This window comes from Oryza sativa, chromosome 9 (assembly GCF_034140825.1).
Source record: "Oryza sativa Japonica Group chromosome 9, ASM3414082v1".
Taxonomy (NCBI): domain Eukaryota; kingdom Viridiplantae; phylum Streptophyta; class Magnoliopsida; order Poales; family Poaceae; genus Oryza; species Oryza sativa.
In genome coordinates, this window is record NC_089043.1 from 23,795,204 (window position 1) to 23,820,437 (window position 25,234).

At 46.4% G+C, this 25,234-nt stretch overlaps 4 protein-coding genes across 4 annotated transcripts; 2 read left to right on the forward strand and 2 right to left on the reverse strand.

The window, feature by feature from the left end:
• Window positions 1–214: 214 nt before the first annotated feature.
• LOC4347483 (cytochrome b561 and DOMON domain-containing protein At3g25290) lies at window positions 215–2,583 on the reverse strand. Its single transcript, XM_015755453.3, has 3 exons — window positions 1,897–2,583; window positions 1,272–1,526; window positions 215–828 (listed from the first exon to the last, which is right to left on the reverse strand). The coding sequence occupies exons 1-3, from the start codon at window positions 2,524–2,526 to the stop codon at window positions 529–531; spliced, it is 1,185 nt and encodes a 394-aa protein (XP_015610939.1). The 5' UTR covers window positions 2,527–2,583; the 3' UTR covers window positions 215–528.
• An 8,906-nt stretch (window positions 2,584–11,489) lies between these two features.
• LOC107276412 (auxin-induced in root cultures protein 12) lies at window positions 11,490–12,481 on the forward strand. The gene has a single exon (XM_015755921.3). It carries the CDS (start codon window positions 11,547–11,549, stop codon window positions 12,336–12,338), a length of 792 nt encoding a protein of 263 aa, XP_015611407.1. The 5' UTR covers window positions 11,490–11,546; the 3' UTR covers window positions 12,339–12,481.
• Window positions 12,482–14,489: 2,008 nt separating this feature from the next.
• Window positions 14,490–16,489, forward strand: LOC9268508 (large ribosomal subunit protein eL32z). Its single transcript, XM_015795929.3, has 4 exons — window positions 14,490–14,544; window positions 14,643–14,732; window positions 15,646–15,827; window positions 16,177–16,489. Exons 2-4 carry the CDS (start codon window positions 14,643–14,645, stop codon window positions 16,304–16,306), a joined length of 402 nt encoding a protein of 133 aa, XP_015651415.1. The 5' UTR covers window positions 14,490–14,544; the 3' UTR covers window positions 16,307–16,489.
• Window positions 16,490–21,775: 5,286 nt separating this feature from the next.
• On the reverse strand, window positions 21,776–23,953 carry LOC4347486 (transcription factor BHLH089-like). The gene is made up of 8 exons (XM_015795892.3): window positions 23,479–23,953; window positions 23,171–23,386; window positions 23,017–23,082; window positions 22,854–22,922; window positions 22,696–22,770; window positions 22,416–22,610; window positions 22,235–22,319; window positions 21,776–22,149 (listed from the first exon to the last, which is right to left on the reverse strand). The coding sequence occupies exons 1-8, from the start codon at window positions 23,830–23,832 to the stop codon at window positions 22,109–22,111; spliced, it is 1,101 nt and encodes a 366-aa protein (XP_015651378.1). The 5' UTR covers window positions 23,833–23,953; the 3' UTR covers window positions 21,776–22,108.
• Window positions 23,954–25,234: the final 1,281 nt, after the last annotated feature.

Consider the following 25,234-nt stretch of genomic DNA (forward strand, 5'->3'; position numbering starts at 1 on the left):
TTAACGCCAAGTGCGTGATCAATTGATCAATGCGGGATCCTACCGGACAATGACCCTGATCAAGCCGCATCTCAAGCCTGCAACTGCAATCTCGCTTGCAACCTACACAAAAACATTCTAGAAACTCGAAAATATATTTCAACAGTCTTGGAAATATCAAAAGTTACCATATTTTCTGTTGTAAAATTTGTTATCTCTGAAATCCTGAAGTCACTTAGTGTAAATATACCATAAATTAATACTAAAAATTTGTGGTACATCTCTGTACCTCTCCAAAAACAATAAAATCCCTCAACTCAAAAGCTATCTAATGGGATTAGCCATGTAAACCCAAACATACTCACTGCAACTGGTCACTACACACTCAATCTTCACTCTAATGTACTACAAATGCATAACGCTCATGGTAAAAAGATATGCAGGCCAAAAAACTCACAAGACCGAAAATCTATGATATGCTACAGTACACACCACAATGAACACTGTCACAGCACAAACAAAAGCCCCAAAAAAGAACTTCAAAAAAAATCACACATGGCGAGGCAGGTGGCCATTGGAGGCGCTGTTGAAGGTCTTGCTCTCGGCATTGCGCCTCTTCACCACCATGCCCCATGTGACGACCTCAAGGATGATGGCGGCGACGCCGAGGAGGCAGAGGACGGCGACGTAGGCCGTCTTCCACCGCTGCTCGACGCCAAGGATGGTCATCCCCTTGAAGATGTTGGTGATCCCCAGTATGATCACCGTGTAGCCGACGGAGTGGTGGTACATGTTCCAGTAGACCCTGTACTTGTTCTCCTTCTTGGGCCTCAAGAACAGCGCAAAAATCTGTACCCGATTTCGACAAAATTTAGTACTTTTATAGTGATATGTACTGATAGTAAAATTCTAACCGTAAAGGCGGTAAAAGTGCTCTGAACCGTTGATCGAGTTCTAACGAAATTACTCCCTCCGTTCCTTTATAATTGAACTAACACCATTGCAACTTTGATTACTAATAATTTTTAAATGATTAGATTATGATAAACAGAAGTTTATTGCTTATGTTTAGTATGTAATTAACACGCTTAGGTAATATGACATCTATTTAAGTATTTAGATGTTTTAAAAAAGAATAACACGAACGGTCAAAGTTTAAACATGAATAATGGAGAGGGTAATGATCAATATTTGAGTACACGATCATTCATATATAGAAGGGAGCCAAACAACACAGGAGGATTAAATTAAATATTAATTATGAGATTGTGATGTGTGATTTTGATGCTTACTTGCAGGGTGCCAAGAGCAAAGACAATGATGCCGATGTTGCGGTGGAGAGTGTAGGTGATCCCATTGGACATGTTGCCGAGGTTGATGCCGGTGGCCCAGCCGGCGACGCCGACGCCATAGCCGATCAGCTGGCAGCTCACATGGAGGTAGAACCATGCCGGGTCCGCCGATCTGAAGGTCTTGAGATACCTCGCCAAGATCGCCCCCATGGGCAGCAGGATTCCCCAGCTCACGGCGTTGAGCAATCCATGGATCTTCTCATGTCCAAAGAAATTAAAATGAGATTGATTTTTGAAGGTTTTAGCAATGTTGTTTGGTGAGAATTCGATGCGGTTTGATGGATGGATGGATGGATGAGAGGGGAGAGTGATTTCATCCCTTCCCTCGTTTCTTGCAAACATACAAGTTTAAATTCAACTTATATAAGTTGTAACAAAAATAACAAATATAGCCATGAATGTACGATAACTATTTTAAGTTTAATTTGTTTTTTTTGCATCTTGTAAAACTTAAATTTGGTCATATATGTTTGTGAAGTGATATATTTCATTAATGTTATTTTTTAAAAATTTTTTAATAACTATTTAGATGAAATTCCACATCCGGATGAGAGTTTGTGCTCACGTTGCGCTTCTTGGCGATGGCGTCGGAGGAGGAGGAGGCGGCGGTGGTGGTTTGTGTTAGTAGGTCTAGCTTCGCCTTGGCAGCGAGGTTGGCGCCGCCCATGGCGTGCGGCGCGGGGACGCCGCCGGTGACGGCGGGGCCGACCTGCCACACCTGGTTCAGCACGCCGGCGCCGCCGTAGGCGGCGAGGCTCAGCGTGCCGAACACCCTGACGCGGCCGTCGGCGCCGAGCTCGGCGGCGAGGTCCGACGCCGGGAACGCGATCGGCCCCGGCTCGCCGAGCGCGTACCCGGAGATGTTGTATGTCCGGACCTCCCACGCGCCCGACGACGACGGCACGGCGACGAGCGCCTGCGCCCCGGCCATCCCGTCACCGGCCGGGTTGAGCCCCCACGCCACCCACCCTCCCGGCGCCGCGGGCGCCGCCACGAACGCGACGGACAGCTCCCCGCCCGCGCCGCGGTCGTACGTCCAGCGCAGTGACGCGCCGAGCCGCGGCAGGTCGCTGCACGCCGCGTACGCGCGGTTCGCCGAGAACGCCTCGCCGGCGCATCCCCCGGCTGCCGCCACCGACGCCGCCGCCATCGCCGCGAGCAGCAGAAGCAGCGCCAGCACCACCGCCCCCGCCATGGCGTAGCTCAGCTCGGCTCGCGGCGTCCGCGAGTGACAGTGCAGTGCAAGGTGGTTGGCGCCGCGCCGCGCGCGCGGCGCGGCTTAAAGCGTGGAGTGGAGGTGAGTGGGAGTGGCGGGGCCGGCTCGAGTTGACGGGGTCCTTTTGCCTCGTGAACTGTGGCGTCGCAGCAAGCGGCAGCTAGAGAGCATAGAGGCGAATCCGACGGCAGCACAGTGCACCTACCTACTACTGTCATTCCATCAGTGTAATAAGTTCAATTTAATATACTCCCTCCATCCCATAATGTTGTAATCTAGGATGGAATGAGACTAGTCCTAGGATGGGTCTCATCCCGGAGGGAGTAGAATGTAATGTAGTATATTAATACTACGAGGGCTTATTCGTTTTAAAGAAATTGTAAAAGAAAAACATAGAAACATGAATGAGTTTTAAACTACTATTCGTTTCATAGGAATGCACCATAGGAAAACTATAGGAGAGTTTTCCATTCCTCCATTTTTGAAGGAAAAGCATAGGAAAAAATTAAACCACTCCAATCTAATGTTTGTATTTTTTTTGGTTGGCTTGCTAAACAGCATAGGAAAAATTCATGTGTTTTTCAATCCATAGGTTTGCATATGTATTTCTATAGTATTCCTACGTTTTGAAAATCCTGTGAACCGAACGAGCCCTCATCTGAACAAATCAAGGTTGTGGTGTTTGGATGGGAAATACTTATTTTAGTCCCTCTCATAGAAATTTTAATCCCTCCCATCCCATAAAGACTTATGTTTTTTGAGAGCAATTAAAATAAGTCTCTCCCATCATAAACAGCTCCTTATTCTAAAACGAGGAAGGTACCACGATAAAATCTTGCGAAAAAAATATACACGGTATTTACACAAAAGGTAATTAAAGTCCATTGATCTCCACTCGAAATTCATCAAAGTCCTTTTCGCCTTAAACTACTTCGCATCTTTTGCCTTTTAATTTTGAAGTTGATTTTAAGGTTTTTTTTTTACCATAGTTTCTATTTTAACATTAACATTTAAATCATTACTAACACATACATAAAAGTTTGAACTATAATTTTTTTTATCGCTAATACACTGTTTGGCATATTATGCATAATTGGCCAAACAATGGCAAACTACAACATTTTTCCTCCTAAGCTTTTGAAATCAGACAGACTTTCTATCTCGTTAAGAATTATATATACATTTATAATACTACATAGCTATATTTTTATATTTTAAGATAGGGGGCACCACATCGGTATATTAGGGTTGTTACTCTAGACGTGGCACGAACCACCATTAAGCTGTGTTCGGGAGGAGCTCACCTCCCGTGTACGACGGAGCGATGCATTTTCTTATGATTAATTAAGTATTTAATATTTTTTGAAAAATTGATTAATATAATTTTTAAAGCAACTTTTGTATGAAATTTTTTTTAAGAGTGCGTGCAGAAAATGAGTTAGATGAGTTAGAAAAGAACTCAACCTTAGTATTGAACTCATGGTAAAACTTGAACTTAACGGTTTCGAAATTTAAGGGTGAAAATAGATGATTTTATAGTTAAAAGGATGAAAATGCGACTTCAGTGAGAAACCATGTATTTTTTTTGCAAAGTTGATTAATTTTCATTGAGAAACCATATACGAAAGTTGATTGAAAAAATTATATTAATCTTTTTTTAAGGAAAAAGTACAAATTACCCACCCCCAGAAAAAAAAACTATTGCGGTCGGCCTCCCCTCTAAACCCGAAAACCAGACATCACTCACCACGAACTTTAAATACCGGACGAATTACCCTTCTCAACACTGTTTTGAGTGGTTTTGACTTGAGTTTGCACATGTGGTGCAATCCGCAAATAAAAATAAAAATACCTCTCTTGGGCCCACCTATCATACCCCTCTCTCCCCCGGTCGCGCACTCTCTCTCTCTCCCGCGTACGTGCTCAGGCAGGCGGCATCGCAGGTGGAGACGGAGCTCCCCCGGGATACGGGCGGCGGAGGCGGAGCTCGCACGGGAGACGGGCGGCGGAGGCGGCGCGAGGCCCGGCGGTTTGCGGCGGCGCGGGACATCGGCGGAGAAGCGAGGTAGAGGTGGAGGCGGTGCCCCGGGGTGGGGAGGTGGGCGGCGGCGCGGGGACGAGCGGTGGGCTGGAGGAGGCGCGGCGCCTGCACCTGCGGGCGGTGGTGTCGACAGTGAAGGGCGCCGCCACGCGGCGGCTGCACGCCGCAGAGGCCGAGCTGGGGTGGAACGCGGAGCTCGACGCCCCGAAGTTGTTGGGTGTCGTCGGGCGCGGCGGCGAGTGGAGGCAGCGACGAGCGTTTGGCGGCGGGCGGGGGCGGGCGGTCGGCACCGACGCGGGTCGCGGAGGCGGGAGCCCTCTCTGCCCCCTTTCCCTCTCTCTCTTCCCAAGCCGCACCGTCCCCGACGTCACCCCACCGCGCGCACGCTCATGTGGGGCTTCGCTCCCCACCCCGTCCTCCCTGCGCGCCCCACCGCCGCCGCCGCCACCACGGAAGGGACCATGACAACCACCGCCAGCGCCTGGTCGGCCTGCACCTCCGTCGTCGGCCGCCACTGCCTCAACCACCGGCCGCCCGGGCGAGCTTCGCCTCCGCCGCCTGTCGCCCGGGCGAGCTCCGCCTCCGCCGCCCGCGGGAGCTCCGTTTCCACCCGCAGGTGCCAGCGCCGCGCCTCCTCCAGCCCATCGCCCGTCCCCGCGCTGCCACCCGCCTCCCACCCCTGGGCACCGCCTCCACCTCCACCTCGCTTCTTCGCCGACGTCCCGCGTCGCTGCAAACCGCCGGGCCTCGCGTCGCCTCCGCCGCCCGTCGCCCGGGGGAGCTCCGCCTCAGCCTTCCTGAGCACGAACGCGGGAGAGAGAGAGAGAGAGTGCGACCGGGGGAGAGGGGTACGACAGGTGGGCCTAAGTGAGGTATTTTTATTTTTATTTGCTGACTGGATTGCTACATAAGCGTCACGTGTGCAAACTCTAGTGACATTTAGCCATCGTTAGGATAGGGTTTCACCAGAATGCCACTCCGAAATATGACTTCGTTATAATGCCATCTTTAAACGAGACCATATTGTTGTACTGCCATTTCAACCAATTTAAGTGATTTGCAAATGTTTTCTTCCGTTTTTCTTATTTGCTTTGACCCAAATGCCCTTGCCGGTGCTGCTTCCGCGCGGCGCAGCCGCCGATGCTGCTTCTGCGCTGCTCGAGGAGCACGTCCTCGAGACCAGCCAGAGCCTAGAGCGTCCTTCTTGCTCCCCAGCAATGCGAGGAGCTTCCGGTGAGGTCCCACCGACACAGTCGTCACCGCGGCGCTCATCGACGCGTCGGTCTTCTCCATGTCTTCTCCACGTCGAAGGCAATGTCAGGTAGCTGCAACGTTGACTTCGACGTGGCGAAACAGGCAGCGACGCCGCCGAACTTGTGGATGCGATTGATGACGCCAACCTGAACCGCATCGCCGTCGAAGAGGATGACGTCGACGGACTCGTCGGCGACCTCCCGGAGCTTGCCGGCTCGGAAGACGACGACGTGGTGCCTCTCGCGAAACGGCGCCCACGACCTGGCAGGTAGAGCTCGCCATTGTCGGCCACCGCCGTAGCCGGCGAGAGCGCCAGCCTGAGCGATACGAGAGAGAACACGACGATGGTGAGGAGCACCGCCCGTGCCACCAGCCGGACGAGCCCTGGCCCTGCCATCCCTCGTACTAATTTCTTCATCGTTGCCATTGATCCGGATACAAAAAGATCACCCAGAAGAGGATCAAGAGGACTCAGAGCAGAGATGAACAGAGAAGATGATCAAGAGAGAGAATGAGGAGAGAAGAGATGGGAGAATAATCGGAGGAGACGACGGCGGGGTTAACGGACGGCGGTGTGCTTCCCACCCACGAGCGCCATGCGTGTTCTGTGGTGGGTAGCCCACGGCGGCTGGATCTATGGCAGTGGCTGCAGCTGGTTTGGAGGCAGCGGTGTCGGCTTGTCGGGAGGAAGATGATGATTGGATGGGAATCCATCTCTCCCAAGCAAGTCAATGAAATGGTCATAGGGGCAAAATTGTCAGATCATGGTGGAAAACATTTGCAAATCACCTAAATTGATCAAAATGCCAGTGCAGCAATACAGCCTCGTTTGAAGATGGCATTATAACGAAGCCACATTTCAAAGTGGCATTGTGGCGAAACCCTATCCTGACAATGGCTAAATGTCAATTTTCTCAGTCAAAACAGCTCAAAACAGTGTTGAGAGGGGCAATTTATCCGGTATTAAAAGTTCAGGATGAGTGATGTCTGGTTTTCGGGTTCAGGGAGAAATTCGGCCGACCGCAATAGTTCGGAGGGGTTACTTTTTTTATTTTTTTAAAATGATCAATATTTAATTAATTGTGCACTAATAAGTTTTGGTTTTACGTGCGCCGCGCGAGACAGCCATCCGAACACAGCCGTAGTACAACTGTGCACAACGGACGGGATATGGAAAAGCTTCTACCAACCTGAAGCCTAACCACCAGACACACCATCAACGTCCTGCTTTTCCTTCTCCATCTGCTTGAGTGCTTTGCACCAGCTCACTCATCAAGCAAAACTGAGGCGGAGCGTTTGAAATAGAGTATTGGACCGATTGTTACTGCAGATTATTTACATGATTACAAGAATATAAATTAAATATTTTGATAAATTAACTTAAAATAAGTGCTTTAAACTCTTCGAGACGTGGAGCAAATGATTCGTTTTGACAATCCGGTGAGTAATCCGTCTCAAATGATCCCAAACGAGTTGCACTGTTGCAGAGGAGGCGAGTATGTGATGAACACTTGAGTGCTCACATTTTTTTTTGAAGGAAGGCAAAAGCTTTGCCTTGAATATATTAATAGAGCAGGAAAAAAATATAGCGAGATATATACAGAGTTAGATAAAAAAACGAAATAAATAACCCGCAAGAGGAGAGGCAAAAAGCAGAGATTAAGTGATATTTCCCAAAATTCCGAACTCCTACAGGATTGAAACCCCTGCTTTGACCCATGCTCTCCCTTCCTCCTTGATCTTTGCTAGAATTGAGGATGGCGTAGATGCATTGCTGCGGAAGATTCTTGCGTTTCTTTCGCACCAAATTTCCCACGAGATTAAAATCACCAGGGTCCTGAGAGGCTTGCGTGGGGTGTTTGGAGATTCCGTTACGAGTGTCCACCATTGCTCGACTGAGTGACAGCTTTCCCAGTTGTCCATCTGAAGGTCAGTCCCAGTCCATCTCTGCATTTCTGCCCATATCCTCTTTGTGAGTCTGCATTTGTCCAGGAGATGCAGGGCCGATTCATCAACATTATAACAAAGTGGGCAAATCTTTTGGTTTTGCCATCCTCTTTTTTCCAGCCTGTCTGCCGTCCATACTCTATTTTATGTGACCAGCCAAGAGAAGAACTTGCACTTCGGCGGCGCCCATGCCTTCCAGATTGACTGATAGAAGGTAGATTTAGCAGCCCCAAGGAATTGTAGTCGATAGGCCGATTTTGCCGAGTACTGCCCATTTGCTGTGAGGTTCCATCGGATGCTGTCGTGGTTTTCGCTTAGAGGCCTCATATCTCTGATCATTCTCCAGAGGCGGACATACTGTTGGAGGTGATTCGCCTCGAAGATGCGAGAGACATCAATATCTCGTATCCACTTGTTTTCTGCTAAGGCATCATGCACAGTCGTATTCTTTCTTCTAGAGGCCACGAAAATATCTAGGGCAATCAATTGTGGTGTTTGATTGTCTAGCCATTTTGAGCTCCAAAAGCGTGCAATTTTGCCATCTCCCACCGTTATTGTTGTTGCGGCCGCGAAGAGGTTCTTGTCTAGCTGATTGCATGGTAGCACAGATCCCACCCAAGGCTTATCCGGCGCCACCCATTCGTTCCAAAGCCATCTGAGCTTAGAGCTGATGCGAAATATTGCAGGTTCATAACACCTAGGCCACCCAAATCTTTTGGCCTGCAGACCCTTTTCCAGTTGACTTTACATTTTCCCCCCGAGATGTTTTCGCCCCTTGCCCAAAGGAATTTCCTTCTTATTTTGTCCAACTCCTCTAGGGTTCCGTCTGGTAGCTTTAGTGATGTTAGGTGGTAGATGGGCTGCGCCGTGAGGACTGATTTCGTTAGGCAGATTCTAGCGGCGGCCGACATCATTTTGCCTTGCCAAGGAGCGAGACGCGCTCGGCACTTGTCCATTAAGGGTTGAATGTGGACCTTCTTGAGCCTTCCAACCACGAGGGGTAGGCCAAGGTATTTCATTGGGAAGTTTGTTAGGCCTGCTGGGAAGATCCCAATGATGTTGGAGAGATCAATGCTATCACACCAGATAGGGACAATTTGGCTTTTGTTGAGGTTTGTTCGGAGGCCCGTCACTTGCCCAAAATCGCTTAGAAAGCCAGTGAGATTTGTCATGTCTTGGACACTTGGGTTCACGAATATGGCCGCATCATCTGCATAGAGGGAGGTTCGGAATCTGGGAGCTCTTCCGCGAAGAGGGGACATGTGTCCTAATTCTGTTGCTTTCTCTAGAAGGTGGTGGAGTGGGTCGATGGCTAAAATAAATAGCAGCGGCGAGAGGGGGTCACTCTACCGGAGGCCTCTTCCATGCTTTATAGGCGATCTTGGGCATCCATTGAGGAGGACCCTTGTTGTCGACGAGGCTAGGATGTTTGAGACTTAGTTAGTCCACCGAGATGTGAAGCCTTTTCTCTGGAGGAGGCCGATTAAGTAATCCCATCTAACCGAATCAAAAGTTTTGGTTATGTCGAGCTTCAACAGAAGAGTCGGCGTTCTTGTTTGGTGGAATTTTCTTGTCAGATTCCTCACATACATAAAGTTGTCATGTATGCATCTTTTCTTTATGAAAGCACTCTGGGCGTGACTAATCAGGATCCCCATGTGAGGCTGCAGGCGCAGTGCAAGTACCTTTGAAATTAGCTTCCCAACTCCATGTATGAGACTGATAGGCCTGTAGTCTCCTACGCATTCTGCTCCCTCCTTTTTCGGGATGAGCACCACGTTTGCTGAATTGAGGATCGGGAAGTTATTACTTCGTAGCCGGTCAAAGGAATGAATGACCGCCATGATGTCATCGCTATACAAATTACAATGCAGCATGATAGCAGCAGATCTCTCATCTCTCTGAAGGAACTCGGTTCTGAATTCTGATCCATTTCTGCTGGACTGTCGTGTTCTTTTGCAGCTCTTGATGGTGCCATGTAACGTCAATGCTCTGTACTAGTACTACTGATGATTCTGAACCGATAAAGTACGAGCAGATGATCATGCGCACAAGTGCAGAGATCAGTTTATTCTGGCCGTGTTTAGTTCCAAAATAATTCTCCAAACTTTTAACTTTTCCATCACATCGAAACTTTCCTACACATACAAACTTCCAACTTTTCCATCACATCGTTTCAATTTTAACCAAACTTTCAATTTTTGTGTGAACTAAACACAGCCTCTGTTGTTCTTGAGAGCTTCAGTCTTCAGAGATCATAATAGGATATGTTTAGGTTAGGTGAGCTTTATATTCCAAGAATCAGTAGGTGAAATTTTAACATGTGAGAATCTGAAGAAGCTGAGATAACTAACTTATGACTTCAAAATTATTTTCTGGACTATGCAACTGCAATTGCTTAGTGGAGCTCTCTCAAACAGACTGAAAGATAGGTAATGGGCTGTGCATGCATCTTCAGACTTCAGTTCAGGCCCATGCAGAAACCGAGACAGCCCATGGGCTATTCTCATGGCTCGTGTTTGTTGCAAAACATTTACCTGACATAACTGACGAGTTGCGTCATCAACCTGTCATGACGACGCAAACTATTCCATGAACGCAGGTTAACTGCTTAATTAAGCTCCTAATCTTATTGGTGCCCGGTTAATCAAATGGCAAAATGCTTTTGATCGCCGTGGTTTTAGGGTCAACTTAGCAAAGTCCGAGGCGATCGATCTCTCCCAAGCTAAGAGGAGGATGAGTAGCAACTGGCGACTAATCATGCATGATGCATGTGTGTTCTATGGGAGACTAATACATTTCATTCTTGCCGGATGATTGGGCTTCACGTTCATGTCATGTGGACACAAAAACCTGTACTAGCTATGACGGTTTTCACGGATTAATCTGCTGCGAATTTTTATCTGTTTTCCGCTGCAGAAGTCTTAATAATCCAGTTTAAGGATAGAAACAATAATCAGTATGGTAATATGATCGAAGAGAGGTAATTCTAAACTTGTTTTTTTAGCTGAATCGGTCGGTGCCGTCCTATTTCATTTTAAGAAGAAACAAGGCCAGACCTCAGGTAATTTTGGATTTGGAGTAAATTTAGGACAGATAGTCTATATTGAGCTTCACATCTCGTTTCAAAATTGAGATTTCTGATGATTTACTTGGCCATATAATTGAGTTCAGAGATAATGTTTGTGCAACATATATACTAGATGATTTACTTGACCATATAATATTTGAGTTCAGGGCTCAGGATTATTAACTGTAACCAATGTCAAACATATCCTTATTACTAGAAGGGATGATTATACTTGTTGATGCTCCAATTAACAAGTTGACCCTGCAAAGTCATCATATTTATCAACCACATATGCGTAAATTAATCTCTGAACATGCTCAGGTCACCTGCCGGCTGCCGTTTAATTTGCACTACGACGTGCCTTCACTTCAACAATTTCTTTACATTCTAAAATGTGAGAGTACACGAATTAAGAAATGGCTCGAAATTTCTCCTTTCCATTACACGGCTGCATCAATCTGCAGATGCGTTGAATTTACTTAAATTCGGTTTCGTTTCTGACCGTTTATATCACCAAGTCAACTCCAAAATGCCATAAACAAATTTTAAAAAGCGGCCAAATTCATTGCACCCAACTCGATCTTCCCGCTATATAAACCGCCCATGCATCCGCCATTTCTTCTCATCACAGTGCTCCAGCTTCTTCGAAAGAAGCCAAACTTGCCGGAGATCTCACGCCGGCCAAAAATGGCATCGTCGGCGACGCACCTGCGTGCCGTTCTCCTGGCCGTCGCGCTGCTGGTGGCCTCGCCGGCGGCGGCGGCGGCGAGCGTCTGCGAGGGCGAGAAGTTCCCGGCGGGGAGGAGCTACGCGACGTGCGCCGACCTGCCGGCGCTCGGCGCGACGCTGCACTGGACCTACGACGGCAAGGCGTCGACGCTGTCGCTGGCGTTCGTGGCCAAGCCGCCGGCGAGCGGCGGCGGCGGGTGGGTGTCGTGGGCGATCAACCCCACCGGCGACGGCATGAAGGGCGCGCAGGCGCTCGTCGCCTTCAAGGGCGGCGCCGGCGCCGCCGCCTACGTCGTGAACACGTACAACGTCACCGGGTACAAGCCGTTCCCCGCCGCGTCAACGCCCATCGCGTTCAACGCCACCGACCTCGCCGCCGACGAGAGCGCCGCCACCGGCAAGCTGCGGCTCTACGGCAAGCTGCAGCTGCCGCGCGGGATGGAGACGGTGAACCACATCTGGCAGGTCGGCTCCACGGTCACCGGCGGCGTGCCGATGAAGCACGCGTTCGCGCAGGAGAACCTGGACGCCAAGGGCAGGCTCTCGCTCGCCGGCCATGGCGCCGCCGTCGCGCAGGAGCCCGCGCCGGCGCCGGCGGCCGGAGGCCCGTCGTCCGCCGAGGCCGAGAACGCGGTGACGGCGGCGTCCCCCTCGCCGTCCGGCAAGAACGCGGCGGCGAACACGCACGCGCCGGCTCCGGCGGCGCTCGCCGCCGCCCTGGCATTGGCGGGTTTCTTGGCGTTCGTATGATCTTACGAAGCTAGACGACGTAGCCCGTAGGAAGCATTAGTTCTTGGTGATTAATTGTTTTTCTTCTCTTTTTTTTCTTTTGATTTTTTTTTTGTAATTTTGGTTTGAAATAAGAAAAGATCGTTATGTTGTTTGATCATCAAGTTACGCAGCATCGTAACTATTGTGTTAAGCAATTTAGTTTGATCCAATCTGGGACTGTGAGTGTGTGTGCTTATGTGTTTGTGTAGTGTTAATTACACATGGATGAGTTTGACTTGCGTAAGTAAAATTTTGCGTGAATATTCTGAAATCTGAATCATTTGATTGATCGATCCAATCTGAGAATAGTTAATCCCTTTTGGTAGATTCCAGGTCAGGAGATCGATACCGTTAACTGTTAACCTTACGTTAAACAAGGAAGCAAACCACGTGATGATCCCATTGTCAGATCGGTCCTCTGTTGCAGGTTCAGTTTAATGACCTCTCACTTTAGCATACTGTATGTTGCAGCTCGTATTCGTCTCTCCCTATGCTTAGTTAATCTCTAGGTTTAACGGCGAGGTTAATTAATTATTATTAGGGGGCTGCTATATAACGGAATCCCGTTTTCGAACGGGATGATCCCGAGTAGGTATCAGGTGTGATACCTATCAGGTATCAGACGATTCTACACACGTTTCAGGTGATACTTGTAAAGTATCATGTGATACTTATCAGGTATCATGCGATTTCTACCACGTATTGCGTGATACTCGCGAGGTATCATGTGATACCTGTAAGGTATCAGACGATTTCTACCACGTATCGCGTGATACTCGCGAGATATCATTTCAGGTATCAGACGATTTCTACTATGTATCGCGCGATACTTACGAGGTATCAGATGATACTTACGAGGTATCACGTGATTCCTAGTAGATATAACTGTGCATCCCGTTGGGGGAGGAGCATCCCGACGCGCGGCCGGCCACCTGCAGCCGTCCCCTGTAGATGAGGACGGCGACGGCGGTGGCAGGGGATGGGCGCGGCGGCGGTGGCGAGGGACGGCGACGGCGGCGGTGGGTGCAGGCGCGGTGGAGGCGGTGGGGGATGGGGACGGCGGTGGCGGGGGACGGGCGCGGCTGTGGTGGGGGACGGGCGCGCGTTGATGGCTTCGGCCACGTCGCATGGGTGAGAATCGCGTTTGTGGAGGAGTAGCATCCCGTTGGGAAACGGTATCCCGTCCCCTAGCATTCCCCTTATTTTATTAGTCCCCAAAAGTGCATGTTGAGATTCGTGCCGGCACGCGCTCCCAGACCCTATGAGCGTCGATGCTGTGATAGATCCGCGCACCGTCCATCCGCTGCAGCATCAACAAGATCGCTGTCGCGATGCGCGTCCGCCTGAGTTCGAGACGACGAACCCGCCGCCGCCCGCCGCTCGCTTTCGCAGCCGGATCGATGCAGCGAACCGACCGTGACGGCCCACAAGCCCATGTTCTGACCATCACGCGGGCCAACAAGCCCATCTACTAAACCATCCAGCGGGCCACGATGTTTGATGAGTGCAATAAGTTCATTTTACATCCCTCCTATCTTGCCCCTGGAAAATCGCCTCCCCATCTTTGAAAACCAATACAAATAAAGGGTTGGTTTGGTTTGTGGCCTAAATAGGCCTTACCAAATTTTGTCAGTACCAAATTTTGGCAAGTTTTGGCATGACTAATTTTGGTAAGGTAAAATTGTGTTTGGATTGAAGCCAAAATAGTCTAAGTTCACTATTGAAATGACCTATTTTTTTTAGGCATGCCAAAATTTAGCTTCAAACCAAATAGACACTAAACATTATTGAAATTGCCAAATATTAGTAAGCCTAATTTAGGCCTCAAACCAAACCAGCCCAAACTCTTTGGTGGTTTCAAAAGATATCTCTAGCCATGTAATACAAATCCGCTTTTGAAACCATCCAAGGAGTCGATTTACACCGGTTTTCAAATACTTGGTTTTACGGTTGAAGGAGGCGACTCAACCGAAGGGCAAGAGTTGAGGGAGGTAAAATAGACTTACTCCTTGGGTGAGTTTCTGAGGCCCATCTGCGCGAGGTGGCAGTGGAGGCCCATGGCGGGGCCAGCCCACCGACTAGGGTTCTCGCGAGAGGCGATAAGAACCCCTCGCTCCCCCACCAGCCGCCGCTCCTTCTCCCCTCCCGCCGCCGCCGCCTCGCTTCGCCGCAGGAGTTTGCAAAGGTAACGTGCGTTCCGCCTCGCCGTCTCGCCGCCGGCGTGGTTCGTGGCCGCGTTCTCCTCCCCCTCGTATCCCTAACGCGTCTGTTTTTCGCGTGCAGATGGTGGTGCCGTTGCTGACGAAGAAGATCGTGAAGAAGCGGGTGAAGCAGTTCAAGAGGCCGCACAGCGACCGCTACATTGGCCTCAAGGTACTCTCTCTCTCTCTCTCTCTCTCTCTCTCTCTCTCTCTCTCGCCGTTCTTCTCGCGCGGTGGCCCAGGATTCGTTAGCAGCAGAGACTTTGGAATCGGGATCTACTTCTTAGCGATGAATGTGGCTCTAGTTTTTGTTTTTTTCAGTCAAGAATGTCCTAATGGCGGTTATTAGCTTACGGTTAGGTTTAGAGTCTTTTACTTGCACAGCCTGGAATGCGCGCGCACACGATTAATGATCATCCTCCTATAGTTCATCATTTAGTGATTTAGGAATTAGGAATACGATATGCATGCTGTAGTAGTTATAGTTGTCAGTTTGTCACCCGCGGTTAAGAGCAGACTAGTGATGTAGTGGTTGGAAATGGGTATAAATTGTGGTGATGAAGTGATACTGATTTTGGATCTGAGCATGCCTTGCTCTTGAAATTGAGAAGAATCGACCTGGTTTGCATTTGTGTAAACTAAAATTTACTGTATTAATGCTTAACTCTGCAGATGCTCTCTTGCTGTTACTATAACCTAGTCATTGGCAATAGTTATAGGCTTATAGCCTTATAGGAGAATGCCCTCTTAATTTTGAATGTAGATCAAATTATATTGACTATTGATACTGATTTGGAACCGAGTATAATGAACCATACTTTGGGGGTTGAAAATGTCTGTAGTCTGTACCAGATCAATCATCTAGGTAAAATCAAATTGTGCTATGCTGAAATGTGCTCTGCTCATGTTTACATCCACTTATGTTTTATATGGAATTTTCATCTTGAGGTGTGGATCACCTTTTGGTTAGCCCGTAAGATGAAGTTTTTATATCGTTTTCAGTCTGCATCCTAGTCACGCCATGTATTGTCAGTTTTTGTTTGTGTGGACACAAGGGCTCATTTTCATTTGCACTGTTTCTGTAGACAAGCTGGCGCAGGCCAAAGGGTATTGACTCTCGTGTCAGGAGAAAGTTCAAAGGATGCACCTTGATGCCCAACATTGGATATGGTTCTGACAAGAAGACAAGGCACTACCTTCCCAACAAGTTCAAGAAGTTTGTGGTGCACAATGTCTCTGAGCTGGAGCTGCTTATGATGCACAACAGGTAATTGACCTTGTTTATTTGTAGAACTTCGAGGGTGCCACACATTGAGAGTAATCATAGAACCTTTGATTGCAACAGTATTTATGTGTGTACTGCCCTATTAGGGTGGAGCCTCGAACAAAAATAGCACAGCAGCAATCATCTACTCAACCACAGTAACAAGTGTTCACATCTTAGATAGCTTAAATTATATTTTTCTAGCATTAGACGAGCGGTGTGTTGGGGGAGCCAGTTGATAGCGGTTCCTGTTCTGCTGTCTAAACCAATACTAGCCGTCTATATTTAGGGATGTTGGGAAATACAATACTTGTGGTTAAGCCTTTTCTAATGCCTTATTTGCTGCAAACAGGACATACTGCGCTGAGATTGCTCACAACGTCTCCACCCGCAAGCGCAAGGAGATCGTCGAGCGCGCTGCGCAGCTGGACATCGTGGTCACCAACAAGCTTGCCAGGCTCCGCAGCCAGGAGGACGAGTGAAATTTTCTGCAGTTTTTCGTGCTTATGGCTGCATTGTTCGTAGGGCAGTGCCTTGGTACCTTAAAATTATCCATTTTGTGTTGCTGTTAGATTTGCCCGTATGGACATCATTTTGCTGTGAGTGACCTGTCTAGTTTTAGCAACAATGAGATAAAAAGACTTTCAGCTTTTCATCATCATAAACTTATGTGGTTTCTCTTGAGCGCTCCAAGTTTTCTAGATCCTGGAAACACTTGTTAGTTATTATTGTCCTCTATGAGAATACAACTAAATCAATCCATTATTATAGCATCAAATGAGTGCACGACTAAATCATTGTCATGTCAACTGCATATACAGTACATAACTTTGGAACTGTACATGGTTCGGACCCGAGTTATTAACAGCTCACGTACACGGCTCAACTCAAGAACACCAGGTCGTTTTTCATGAACCGTCACAGCAACCGAAGCAAAGCCACGGCAATGCTTGCACCCATTGGCATTGTGCTGTCTACCCAGGGACCATGCTGGAGGAGCTTGGAGCGTAGCGACAAGTGTACGCTCCCAAGTGTAGATGAGTTGATGGCCGTGATACTATCATACTCATTATGGTTCCCTAGGAATGCAAGAATTGTACACCAAAGGGCCCCTTAATCGCAGGATTGAGAAAACAGAGGAATAGGAATAACGTAGGAATTGAATGCCACACTTATTGGATTCCTATAGGATTTTGAAACACAGGAAAGTCTTCAAACTGTCGTCTGATTAGCACACAGGAAAAACATAGGAACCTTAGACACATGAAGAAGAAAACATGAGGTGAGACTTCATGCTTATTTTCCTCCAAACTTGCTCTAGTAAGTTTCATTCCATTGGAATTTCAAAGGAATTGATAGGAAACAATCCTTTGTTTCAAAGGACTCTATAGGATTATTTTCCATAGAGTAAAATCCTCTAGAATTCCTATGGTTTTTCCTTTGATTCAAAGGGGGCCTGAATTAGCTTAATTCTTGTGAAATATATGCAATATTTCGTCTTTCCAAGCAATTCACTATACATCTGCTCCAACAAGGCAAATTAATACTCCTACGTCTCATAATAAGTTTATTTTTTTATTCCTCTAATTTATCCCAAAATAACTTCACTTTTAAGGAATTATTGTATCAGAGTTTGTGAATGTGGGTAATGATTGTATCGAGAGAGATAAAGTGATGAGTAATGCTTGTATTGTGATTTGATGAAATAGAGGTATTCTACCCTTTTTGGCATTGTATTAGTATGTGTGTGATGGCTGAAAAATGAACTTATTTTAGGGCGGAAGGAGTACTACCCCTTTCACAAGGCAAATTAAGCAACATTCCAACATTCCTCTACCTCCATCGATCCAAGTTATTACTATCACTGAAAAACACCGGTGGTATATATATGGTAATGGAGTCGTGAATGAGTTACTATTAATATTTAAATTCTGATGTGCCGTGAGTTCTAGATACACGAGTGAGCGTGCTTTTACTATGATTTACTGAGGGTAGGAATCTGTTGTTAGTCTCTCTCTTTGATCGTGTGTTAGGGATGAGGTATTCGTGGGTGTTTATATGGCATCTTCCATGTAATTGAAAAAAGAAAATTAAAGCGATTAGCAGCTTCATTGATCCACCAAGTTATCATGATCAATCAAGAAAAAAAAGGCCACACCGGTTTGGAGGACGACGGAGAAGCTGACCACGTCGCCCAAGTCGACAGTTTCACGTGGATAAGATTGGTAGTAGCAGTCACCGCTAGCTCATCGTCGTCGTCATCGGTTTGCTTGCATCGCGGCCAGCCATGCACTCACCCATCCATGGCGACCCTCCCCTGCCCTAGTTGCTAATTAAGCGCCTAAACTAGGGCTTTTTGGGCTTGACGTAACAGTTTAGGACCCCCTACACATGGGCGCCCATGAGCTCAATCTGACCCCCTCATGAGTGGCGCCATCTCGTGGACCAACCCAAATCCCACGCGACATCTCTCTCGCAAACCCTAACCCAACACCGTCGAGATGTACTCGATAGTGCAGTAATATGGGTACGTGGTTTTAATATAAGTATGCTGTCGAGACGTAGGAGTACTTGATAGTCCAGTAATATGGGTATGTGGTTTTAATACAAATTCTCGTGTTCAATTTTTAACATGCTTATAATTTGTTCTTAAAAAAAAATTGGAGTGACCTCTCTACCTACAAATCTTGTTTTTTTTTTCCTAACCCAAAGCCTTCTTGTGAGGAAGGTGAAATTTATTAACTGATGATATGATCCGAGTTACTGTCGGGGAGACGAGATCGATCGCCGAGATCGGCTCGATGGAGACGGCGAGGGGGAGAGGCAGCCGTCGAGTCGCCGTCTGAAACGATCATTCCATTTCTCGTAATCATTGCTCTTATCCACCGCGCTTTAATCTGATGTGTTCTTTTCTGAACTTTTAATTTTATTTAACTTGATTGAATTGTTTCGATAGAATTGAACGATAATTTTCATATGTTCTAATCTTTTTTTAAGTATATACTGTATATTTTTTTCAGGGAATGCGTACATCTATATGAATTTTATGATGGCTGCACGGATCGATCGATGGCATGATGTGATAGCTAGGCTTCATTGTATCGAGACTAGGCCATCCATCCGATCGGCTTCAGATCTCGCGCACAGTGATCGCATCATCACCAAACGGTTTGCTACAGTTTTGCTCAATGTGTTTGATTTATGGATCATATATATTCATATATAAATATATACACACACTCCTGGTTCATATATACGATAATACGATATCCGCATGGCTATGTGCATCACATGATATAGAGATCAGGATAATTTTAATTTTTTATTTCATTCGTATTAAAAACAATTATATGATAGCTGCCGCAACATTTGATCGAGGTCATCTTTTTCGGTCCAACTCATTCGCAGCCGAATTGAGGGAGATGTTAGGGGAAAAGAGGAGAAGACCACTGTTCATCGGTGCAAAAGAGTTTAATGTCAAAGGTGTAGAGGCCGGGTTTAATCTAATCCGTTATTTTAAAAAAAGAGTTTAATGTGGAGCGTGAGAAGACCAAACACCCGGTCGTTTGGTTCACCACGCATTCGCCATGATTGCCAATTTGGTTAGGGTTTATTCATGAGCCACAGCAACATGGAAGGATCAAGGATGGATGAAACTTTGAAAGCTCAATGGATATACATGTATTTTTGGAGGGCTAATCACATGAATCGGCAAATTCGGCAGGCGATGGCGATGCTCACTGCATCCTGCCTCTCTTGCATCATGAGGCTCTGAAAATTGTGCGATGGCTTCACTAATTAATTAAGGGGATTATGGGCCTGTCAGGTTTGGTCAGCTTTGGTTATGGTGAGCAAATTGCGGTTGTTTGAGTTAATGAGTTGGCTCCCTGATGAACAGTATGTGCAGTGATGATCCCAAACAGTCTTGCAGATTGGAATGCAAATTGTTTGATAATTGATAGCTTTCTGATCAGAGTAAGCCTAATATCACCAAATGTGGTAGATGCAGACAGATATCAAGTGGAAAATGACCTGGCTTAAGTAGGCAGGTCTAGTTAGTGTGAGTGAACATGGTAAATTAGAGGTGATTATTAACAAGTGGAAGGTGACAGGAATTTTGTTTGGAACTGTACTAAGCTATGAGCTTTGAATGTGAGAACTGTCTGAAATTACAGCAACTTTCAGTGAGCTATTTGCTTATGCAAGCACAGGTTTTCAGGAAGATCACAAATTATTTTTATTGTTCTACAGAAACTGGACAACTGGCACTTTTGAGTATCACATCAAGGTATTCTTGTAAGAAAAGGACGACCTCAATCTTCAAGTCTTTGATACAGTAACAGTGTTACCATTATGTATTTCCAGTACTGATACTGCATAAGATCTTGTCATGAGCTGTATACCATCTAAGCTATCAATTTTCAACAGCCTGTCCATTGTTCAGAGAGGACAAAAATTTTACAATAGTAGTACAAAATTGAATGGATTTTCTCCAGGGGAGTAAGAAACGGGAGCTGACAGCGACAGGAAACCTAACTACAGAATCGGTAAAAACTTCATCGGTCTTTCCGAGTTACCTCTACAAATCAGGCACAAGAACAGGGAGACAGCAAAGCCTGAATGCTGACACTACAAAACTACAAGAACAGGGAAATTTACAAGAATGAACCCTTGCTCAAGTAAAAGGAGAATTACCAAGATTGAATGAATGGACAAAGAACCGACATCTTCTAGTTTCGTTTTGGTTCAGTATGGCTGGAGTAATCAGAAAAATGTGCAGTGAAATTTTGTCAGAAATGTGGGGGGGTGATTCAGTTGCGGCATGGATGACGGCAGCTGCACAGTTGAGTACCACGAAATGAGATCCAGCAGGCAGCGAGGAAAAAAAGCGATGGCTAACCTGCCAAACTTGGGGGAAAACGACGGCCGTTTTGTTTGCGCGCAAATGAAGACATGAAAGATGATGAATCGATTGGAACCATTTTGGCTATGCGGATGAAATTGCGTTGTGAGCTGGCTGAAAAGGAAATGTGTTGGCTGTCCATGGTGACTAGCGAGATTAAAGAGTAAAGTGAACAAGCGGTCCTTAAACTTGTAGGGATGTGCCATCTAGGTCCATAAACTCTCAAAATGCATATCCAAATCCCAGAACTTGTTATAGTATGCCATCTAGGTTCCAAATCACCACAGCCCCATCAGAATCCTACGTGGTGCTTATATGGTATGCCACGTGGACATTTAAAAGTTTTCCTTTTCTTTTTCTTTTTTCTTCTCTTTTTTTTTTCCTTTCTTCTTCTTTCTCCGTGACCCGAGCAAAAGAAAGGGAAAAAAAGAAGAATGAGAAGAAAACAAAAAAAGAAAAAGAAAAGAAGAAAGAAAAAGACACATCACGTCCACGTGGCATGCTACATCAGCGCCACGTAGGATAGTAGAGAGGCTATGTCGATTTGGAACCTAGAACACTTAGACAAGTTCTGAGACCCGAATCTGCATTTTGAGAGTTTAGGGATCTAGATGACACAACCCTACAAGTTTAAGGAACGCCTATGCACTTTACTCGAGATTAAACTTACTCTGTTATCTAATTGTGAGATTAAACTTTCTCCACCGATTGCAATCGAGATTTTTTATATATATAACTTGCAGTTTTGCAGTCTAACATCAGTGGAACTGCTTAAGTAATCATCTTATTGAGAAAAATTGCTCCAGTAATATTCATGGCTACTCAACTGCAACACATTAATATTTCACCTTTCAATATAAGTTGAACAAAAGCCGTCTTTTTAGATGATTGGTGGATTAAAGCTTATGGATAATCTACTTGATTATGAGGATCATTAAAATATTAAATGTTTTTAGAAGTATGGAGCAAATAATCCGTGGTAATAATCTGAAAAGAACGGGGTCTTTGTGGGGGCACAAAATAAAGTGGAGCAGAAGCACTGCTGACATGTTGAAATAGCACATACCTTTTCATTTCAAGACAAAATCAACAGTACACTGTATCATGGCAATACCAGGCTATTACCAGCCGGCTCGTACATACTGGAAGAGAGATGGTGCTTGTAATATTTGCACCATATCTAGTACATAACCTACTATTTTGTAGATCATATTTGTCTCACAAATATGAGAAGAATCAAGTAGCCGTACATCCAGCATATGAAAAATGAATCAGTTCCCTCGGGCCTAAATTTCGAAGAACAGTTAGCTTAGGAGCTTCACTTTGCAACTGGTTTCATGCTTTCTATGTACAAAAATCATTGGCTGTTATCATTGATCATCTAGAACTCGATCTCTGTGTGATCTGCTGCTTGCAACTGACCTGTGTCAATTGATCCATACAGGCTATCAGTCTATCATACTGAACAAGGCATGCAATACAAGTGAACATAATCAATTACACGAACCATCGAAATTCGGTGCAGAAACCGCATCCTCCTGGCTTTGTTCGTCGTTATACTGGAAAGTATTATCCTCCCAGAGATCCCTTTGCTGAAAAGAAAACCAAAGGCAAACAGTGTTATCATCATATATGCATGTTAATACCATCTGTTCCGTAGATTGCAAGTTTTTTAAGGCAGCAATCACCTGCTTCTGAAAAGCATACTGTGTGCTCCCTGTGTGGGGTAGAGCTGTGTTTGCCAGATCTAGGCTACATTGGTTTTCCATGGCTCCCAGACCAAATGACTGGAAAAAATCTGCTTGGTCACAAAATGGAAAAGCTGTACCGGCACTTTCCAAAGGAAATACGGAATTCACCGAAGGGCCACAAGATTGGAACATCTGGATTTTACAAAGAAAAATTGCGTGTTAGGAGCATATTGCTAATGGACCCGAAGCACGCGAATTGGGATAACTCAAAGCTCACATCTTTCTGTAAGAGTGTAGATAGGTTGCCAAAGTCGAGCTGCGGATTCACGGTCGCGAGCTTCATGGACAGGAACTGAAATGGTACCAAATTGTTACTATCAGAGTTTTCATAATCTGACCAAGCAACATAACCAAATGTTTTGGCTGTGTCCTAACCTCGACCTGCTGCTGCAACGATTGCACGTAGTTTATGATCTCATCAAGCATGAGTGCCTTGCCAACCACCTAAAACAAGGATAATCTCTTCAAATTAGCCAACACATAGGGTACCAACTGAAACTTCGGCGCGACAGTTTATCGTTCAGGAATCTGATGATACCTTGTTGCATCCAGGCACCAGGTCCTGAAGCACTTTCATCCGCTGGCTAATCTTCTCTCTTCTAACCTATCAAACCACAAAGCACAGTGTGTGAATTTCCACTCAACCCCCAAATTTGACATGGATTTGTACAGATTTCAGTGTGCTTTGTTACCCTCTCTGCAAGGCTGTGGCTGTCAGTGGCCTGACCTCGCCGTGCCCGGACATGGACGTAGTCCTTGGGCGGCTCGGCGGCCGGCTTGGATGAGTTCTTCCCCTTTCCTTGCTTCTGCACTCTGTCTCCCACCGAGCCATCGCTGGCGGCTTCTTCCACCTTGGGATTCACCTCCGCTTTGCATTTCTTGGAGTCCGGCGCCTTCGCCTCTCCAACCTGTAAACCCAAAGAAGAAATGGAGCGGGACATGTTCAGCATCAAGATCAGTCACTCCATGGTGGAATTCGCTGTAGCTGAGCTCGACCCACCTCGCACGGGCTGCTGCCGCCGCCCACGACGGCGTCCTTGTCCTTCCCGGCGGCGGCGCTCGCCGGAGCTTTCCTCTTCCTGGCATTGTCGCCGCCGCCGCCGGTGGCGTGCGCCCACGCAGGGTCGGACACCGACGAGCCTTCCCTCGAGCAGCCGCCGCGCTCGGCGTTCCCCACCGCAGGCAGCCCGAAGAGCCCAGCTCCGCCGCCGCACAACCTCGCCGCCCGCTCCGCGAAGCCGGGCCCGCCGCACAGCGTCTCCAAGAAAGCGCCACCGCCGCCGTCGAGCACACCGAGGTCGAGCCCCGCGGCGGCGGCGCTCATGAGAAGGCCGGCAACGTAGTCGCTGTCCATCGATCAAGAAACCAAAAGAAGAAGAAGAAAAAAAAAACACAAACCCGCAAGAATTGCGCGAGAAGCGAGGAGTGGAATTGGGAGAGAGGAGCTAGTCCAATGGAGGAGACGGTAGGTAGGTAGGGTGGTGGTGGTGGGGTGGGAGGATTATATAGACGGCGCGGCGGGGGACGGTTGCTTGCGGCGGCGGGTTACCACCATCACCCCGCGTTTACCGCCCCTCCTCCCTCACCTCACTAGTCACTACACCACCTGTTGGCTGTTGGGTCAAAGGGCGTGTGTAAGAAAGATTAAAATTTTAAGAATCTAGCTTCTAGTTTATTTTCTACATTTTACAACTACGAATTCAAAGGATCTGGATGAAAATTTTAAAATGTTTGGAGAGAAGCTGCAGCTATCAAAAGCTCCCCAAACAGTCTCAGATCCTCTACCTTCGAAGTCATCGTGCCTCTGCCAAATCCATGTGCAGTGTTGAAGTCACATGAGTTCAAAAGGCATAGCGACTTTCAAGGTAGAGGATCCTGATTCTTTACTTAGGCGTCTAGGCTGTTTACCATAGTTTCTCGCCATTGCAGTTTCTCTCCAAATTTTTAGCTTTTCAAATAGTCTAATTTTTTTATTAGATTTTTCTAAATATACAATAGCTATGGAATTAAAAATTAAATTACTAGTTAAAAATAGAAAACTCGGTATTTTTTTTATTATCACCAAACTGGTTACTTGCTAGCTGTTTCTAGTGTCATGTTTGCTTTAAATTATCCAGTGGATTATTGTTGTATAAATCATCTGCTTGATTATAGGTTTAATTTAAATATTAAAAGTAAACTTAATAATAGTTAAAACAATTTATCTAAATAATATGGTAAGATAATTTTTAAAAATATTTTTTAAAAAGTATAGAATAAATAATTTGTTTTAATGATCCTGCTAATAATATGTCTAATGATGTCTAGCTCCTTCGAACAGGACCGTGTGTCGCTTTGTCTCAGTGCTTGGGCCTTGGCAACAAGCAAGCAAGCAAGCTGGAAGAAAGAAGGGTTTTTTGCTCGGCGACGCGGCGGCAATGCTCCGGGATTTTTGCTGTGATAACTGCTAACCGCTAGCTAACCATGAAGTGTTAAGGTCAGCTAACCTTGGTCGTCTGAATCCCATATCAAATGATTATTTTTATCCCTTCTAGATGATCGAGACTGTCTGAATTCTGAAACATACTCCTGAAAAACAGTCTGAATTTCATGAGCAAAGCGAAGAATTCTATAGCCTTCTGAATGAAGGTTCAGGTAGTCTTAAAATAAATTTGTCTGAATTTCGTCAGACATGGGAATATTTGAATAGGATTTTAGCTTTTTCACTTCGGGTGTGTTTAGTTCACGTCAAAATTGGAAGTTTGGTTGAAATTGGA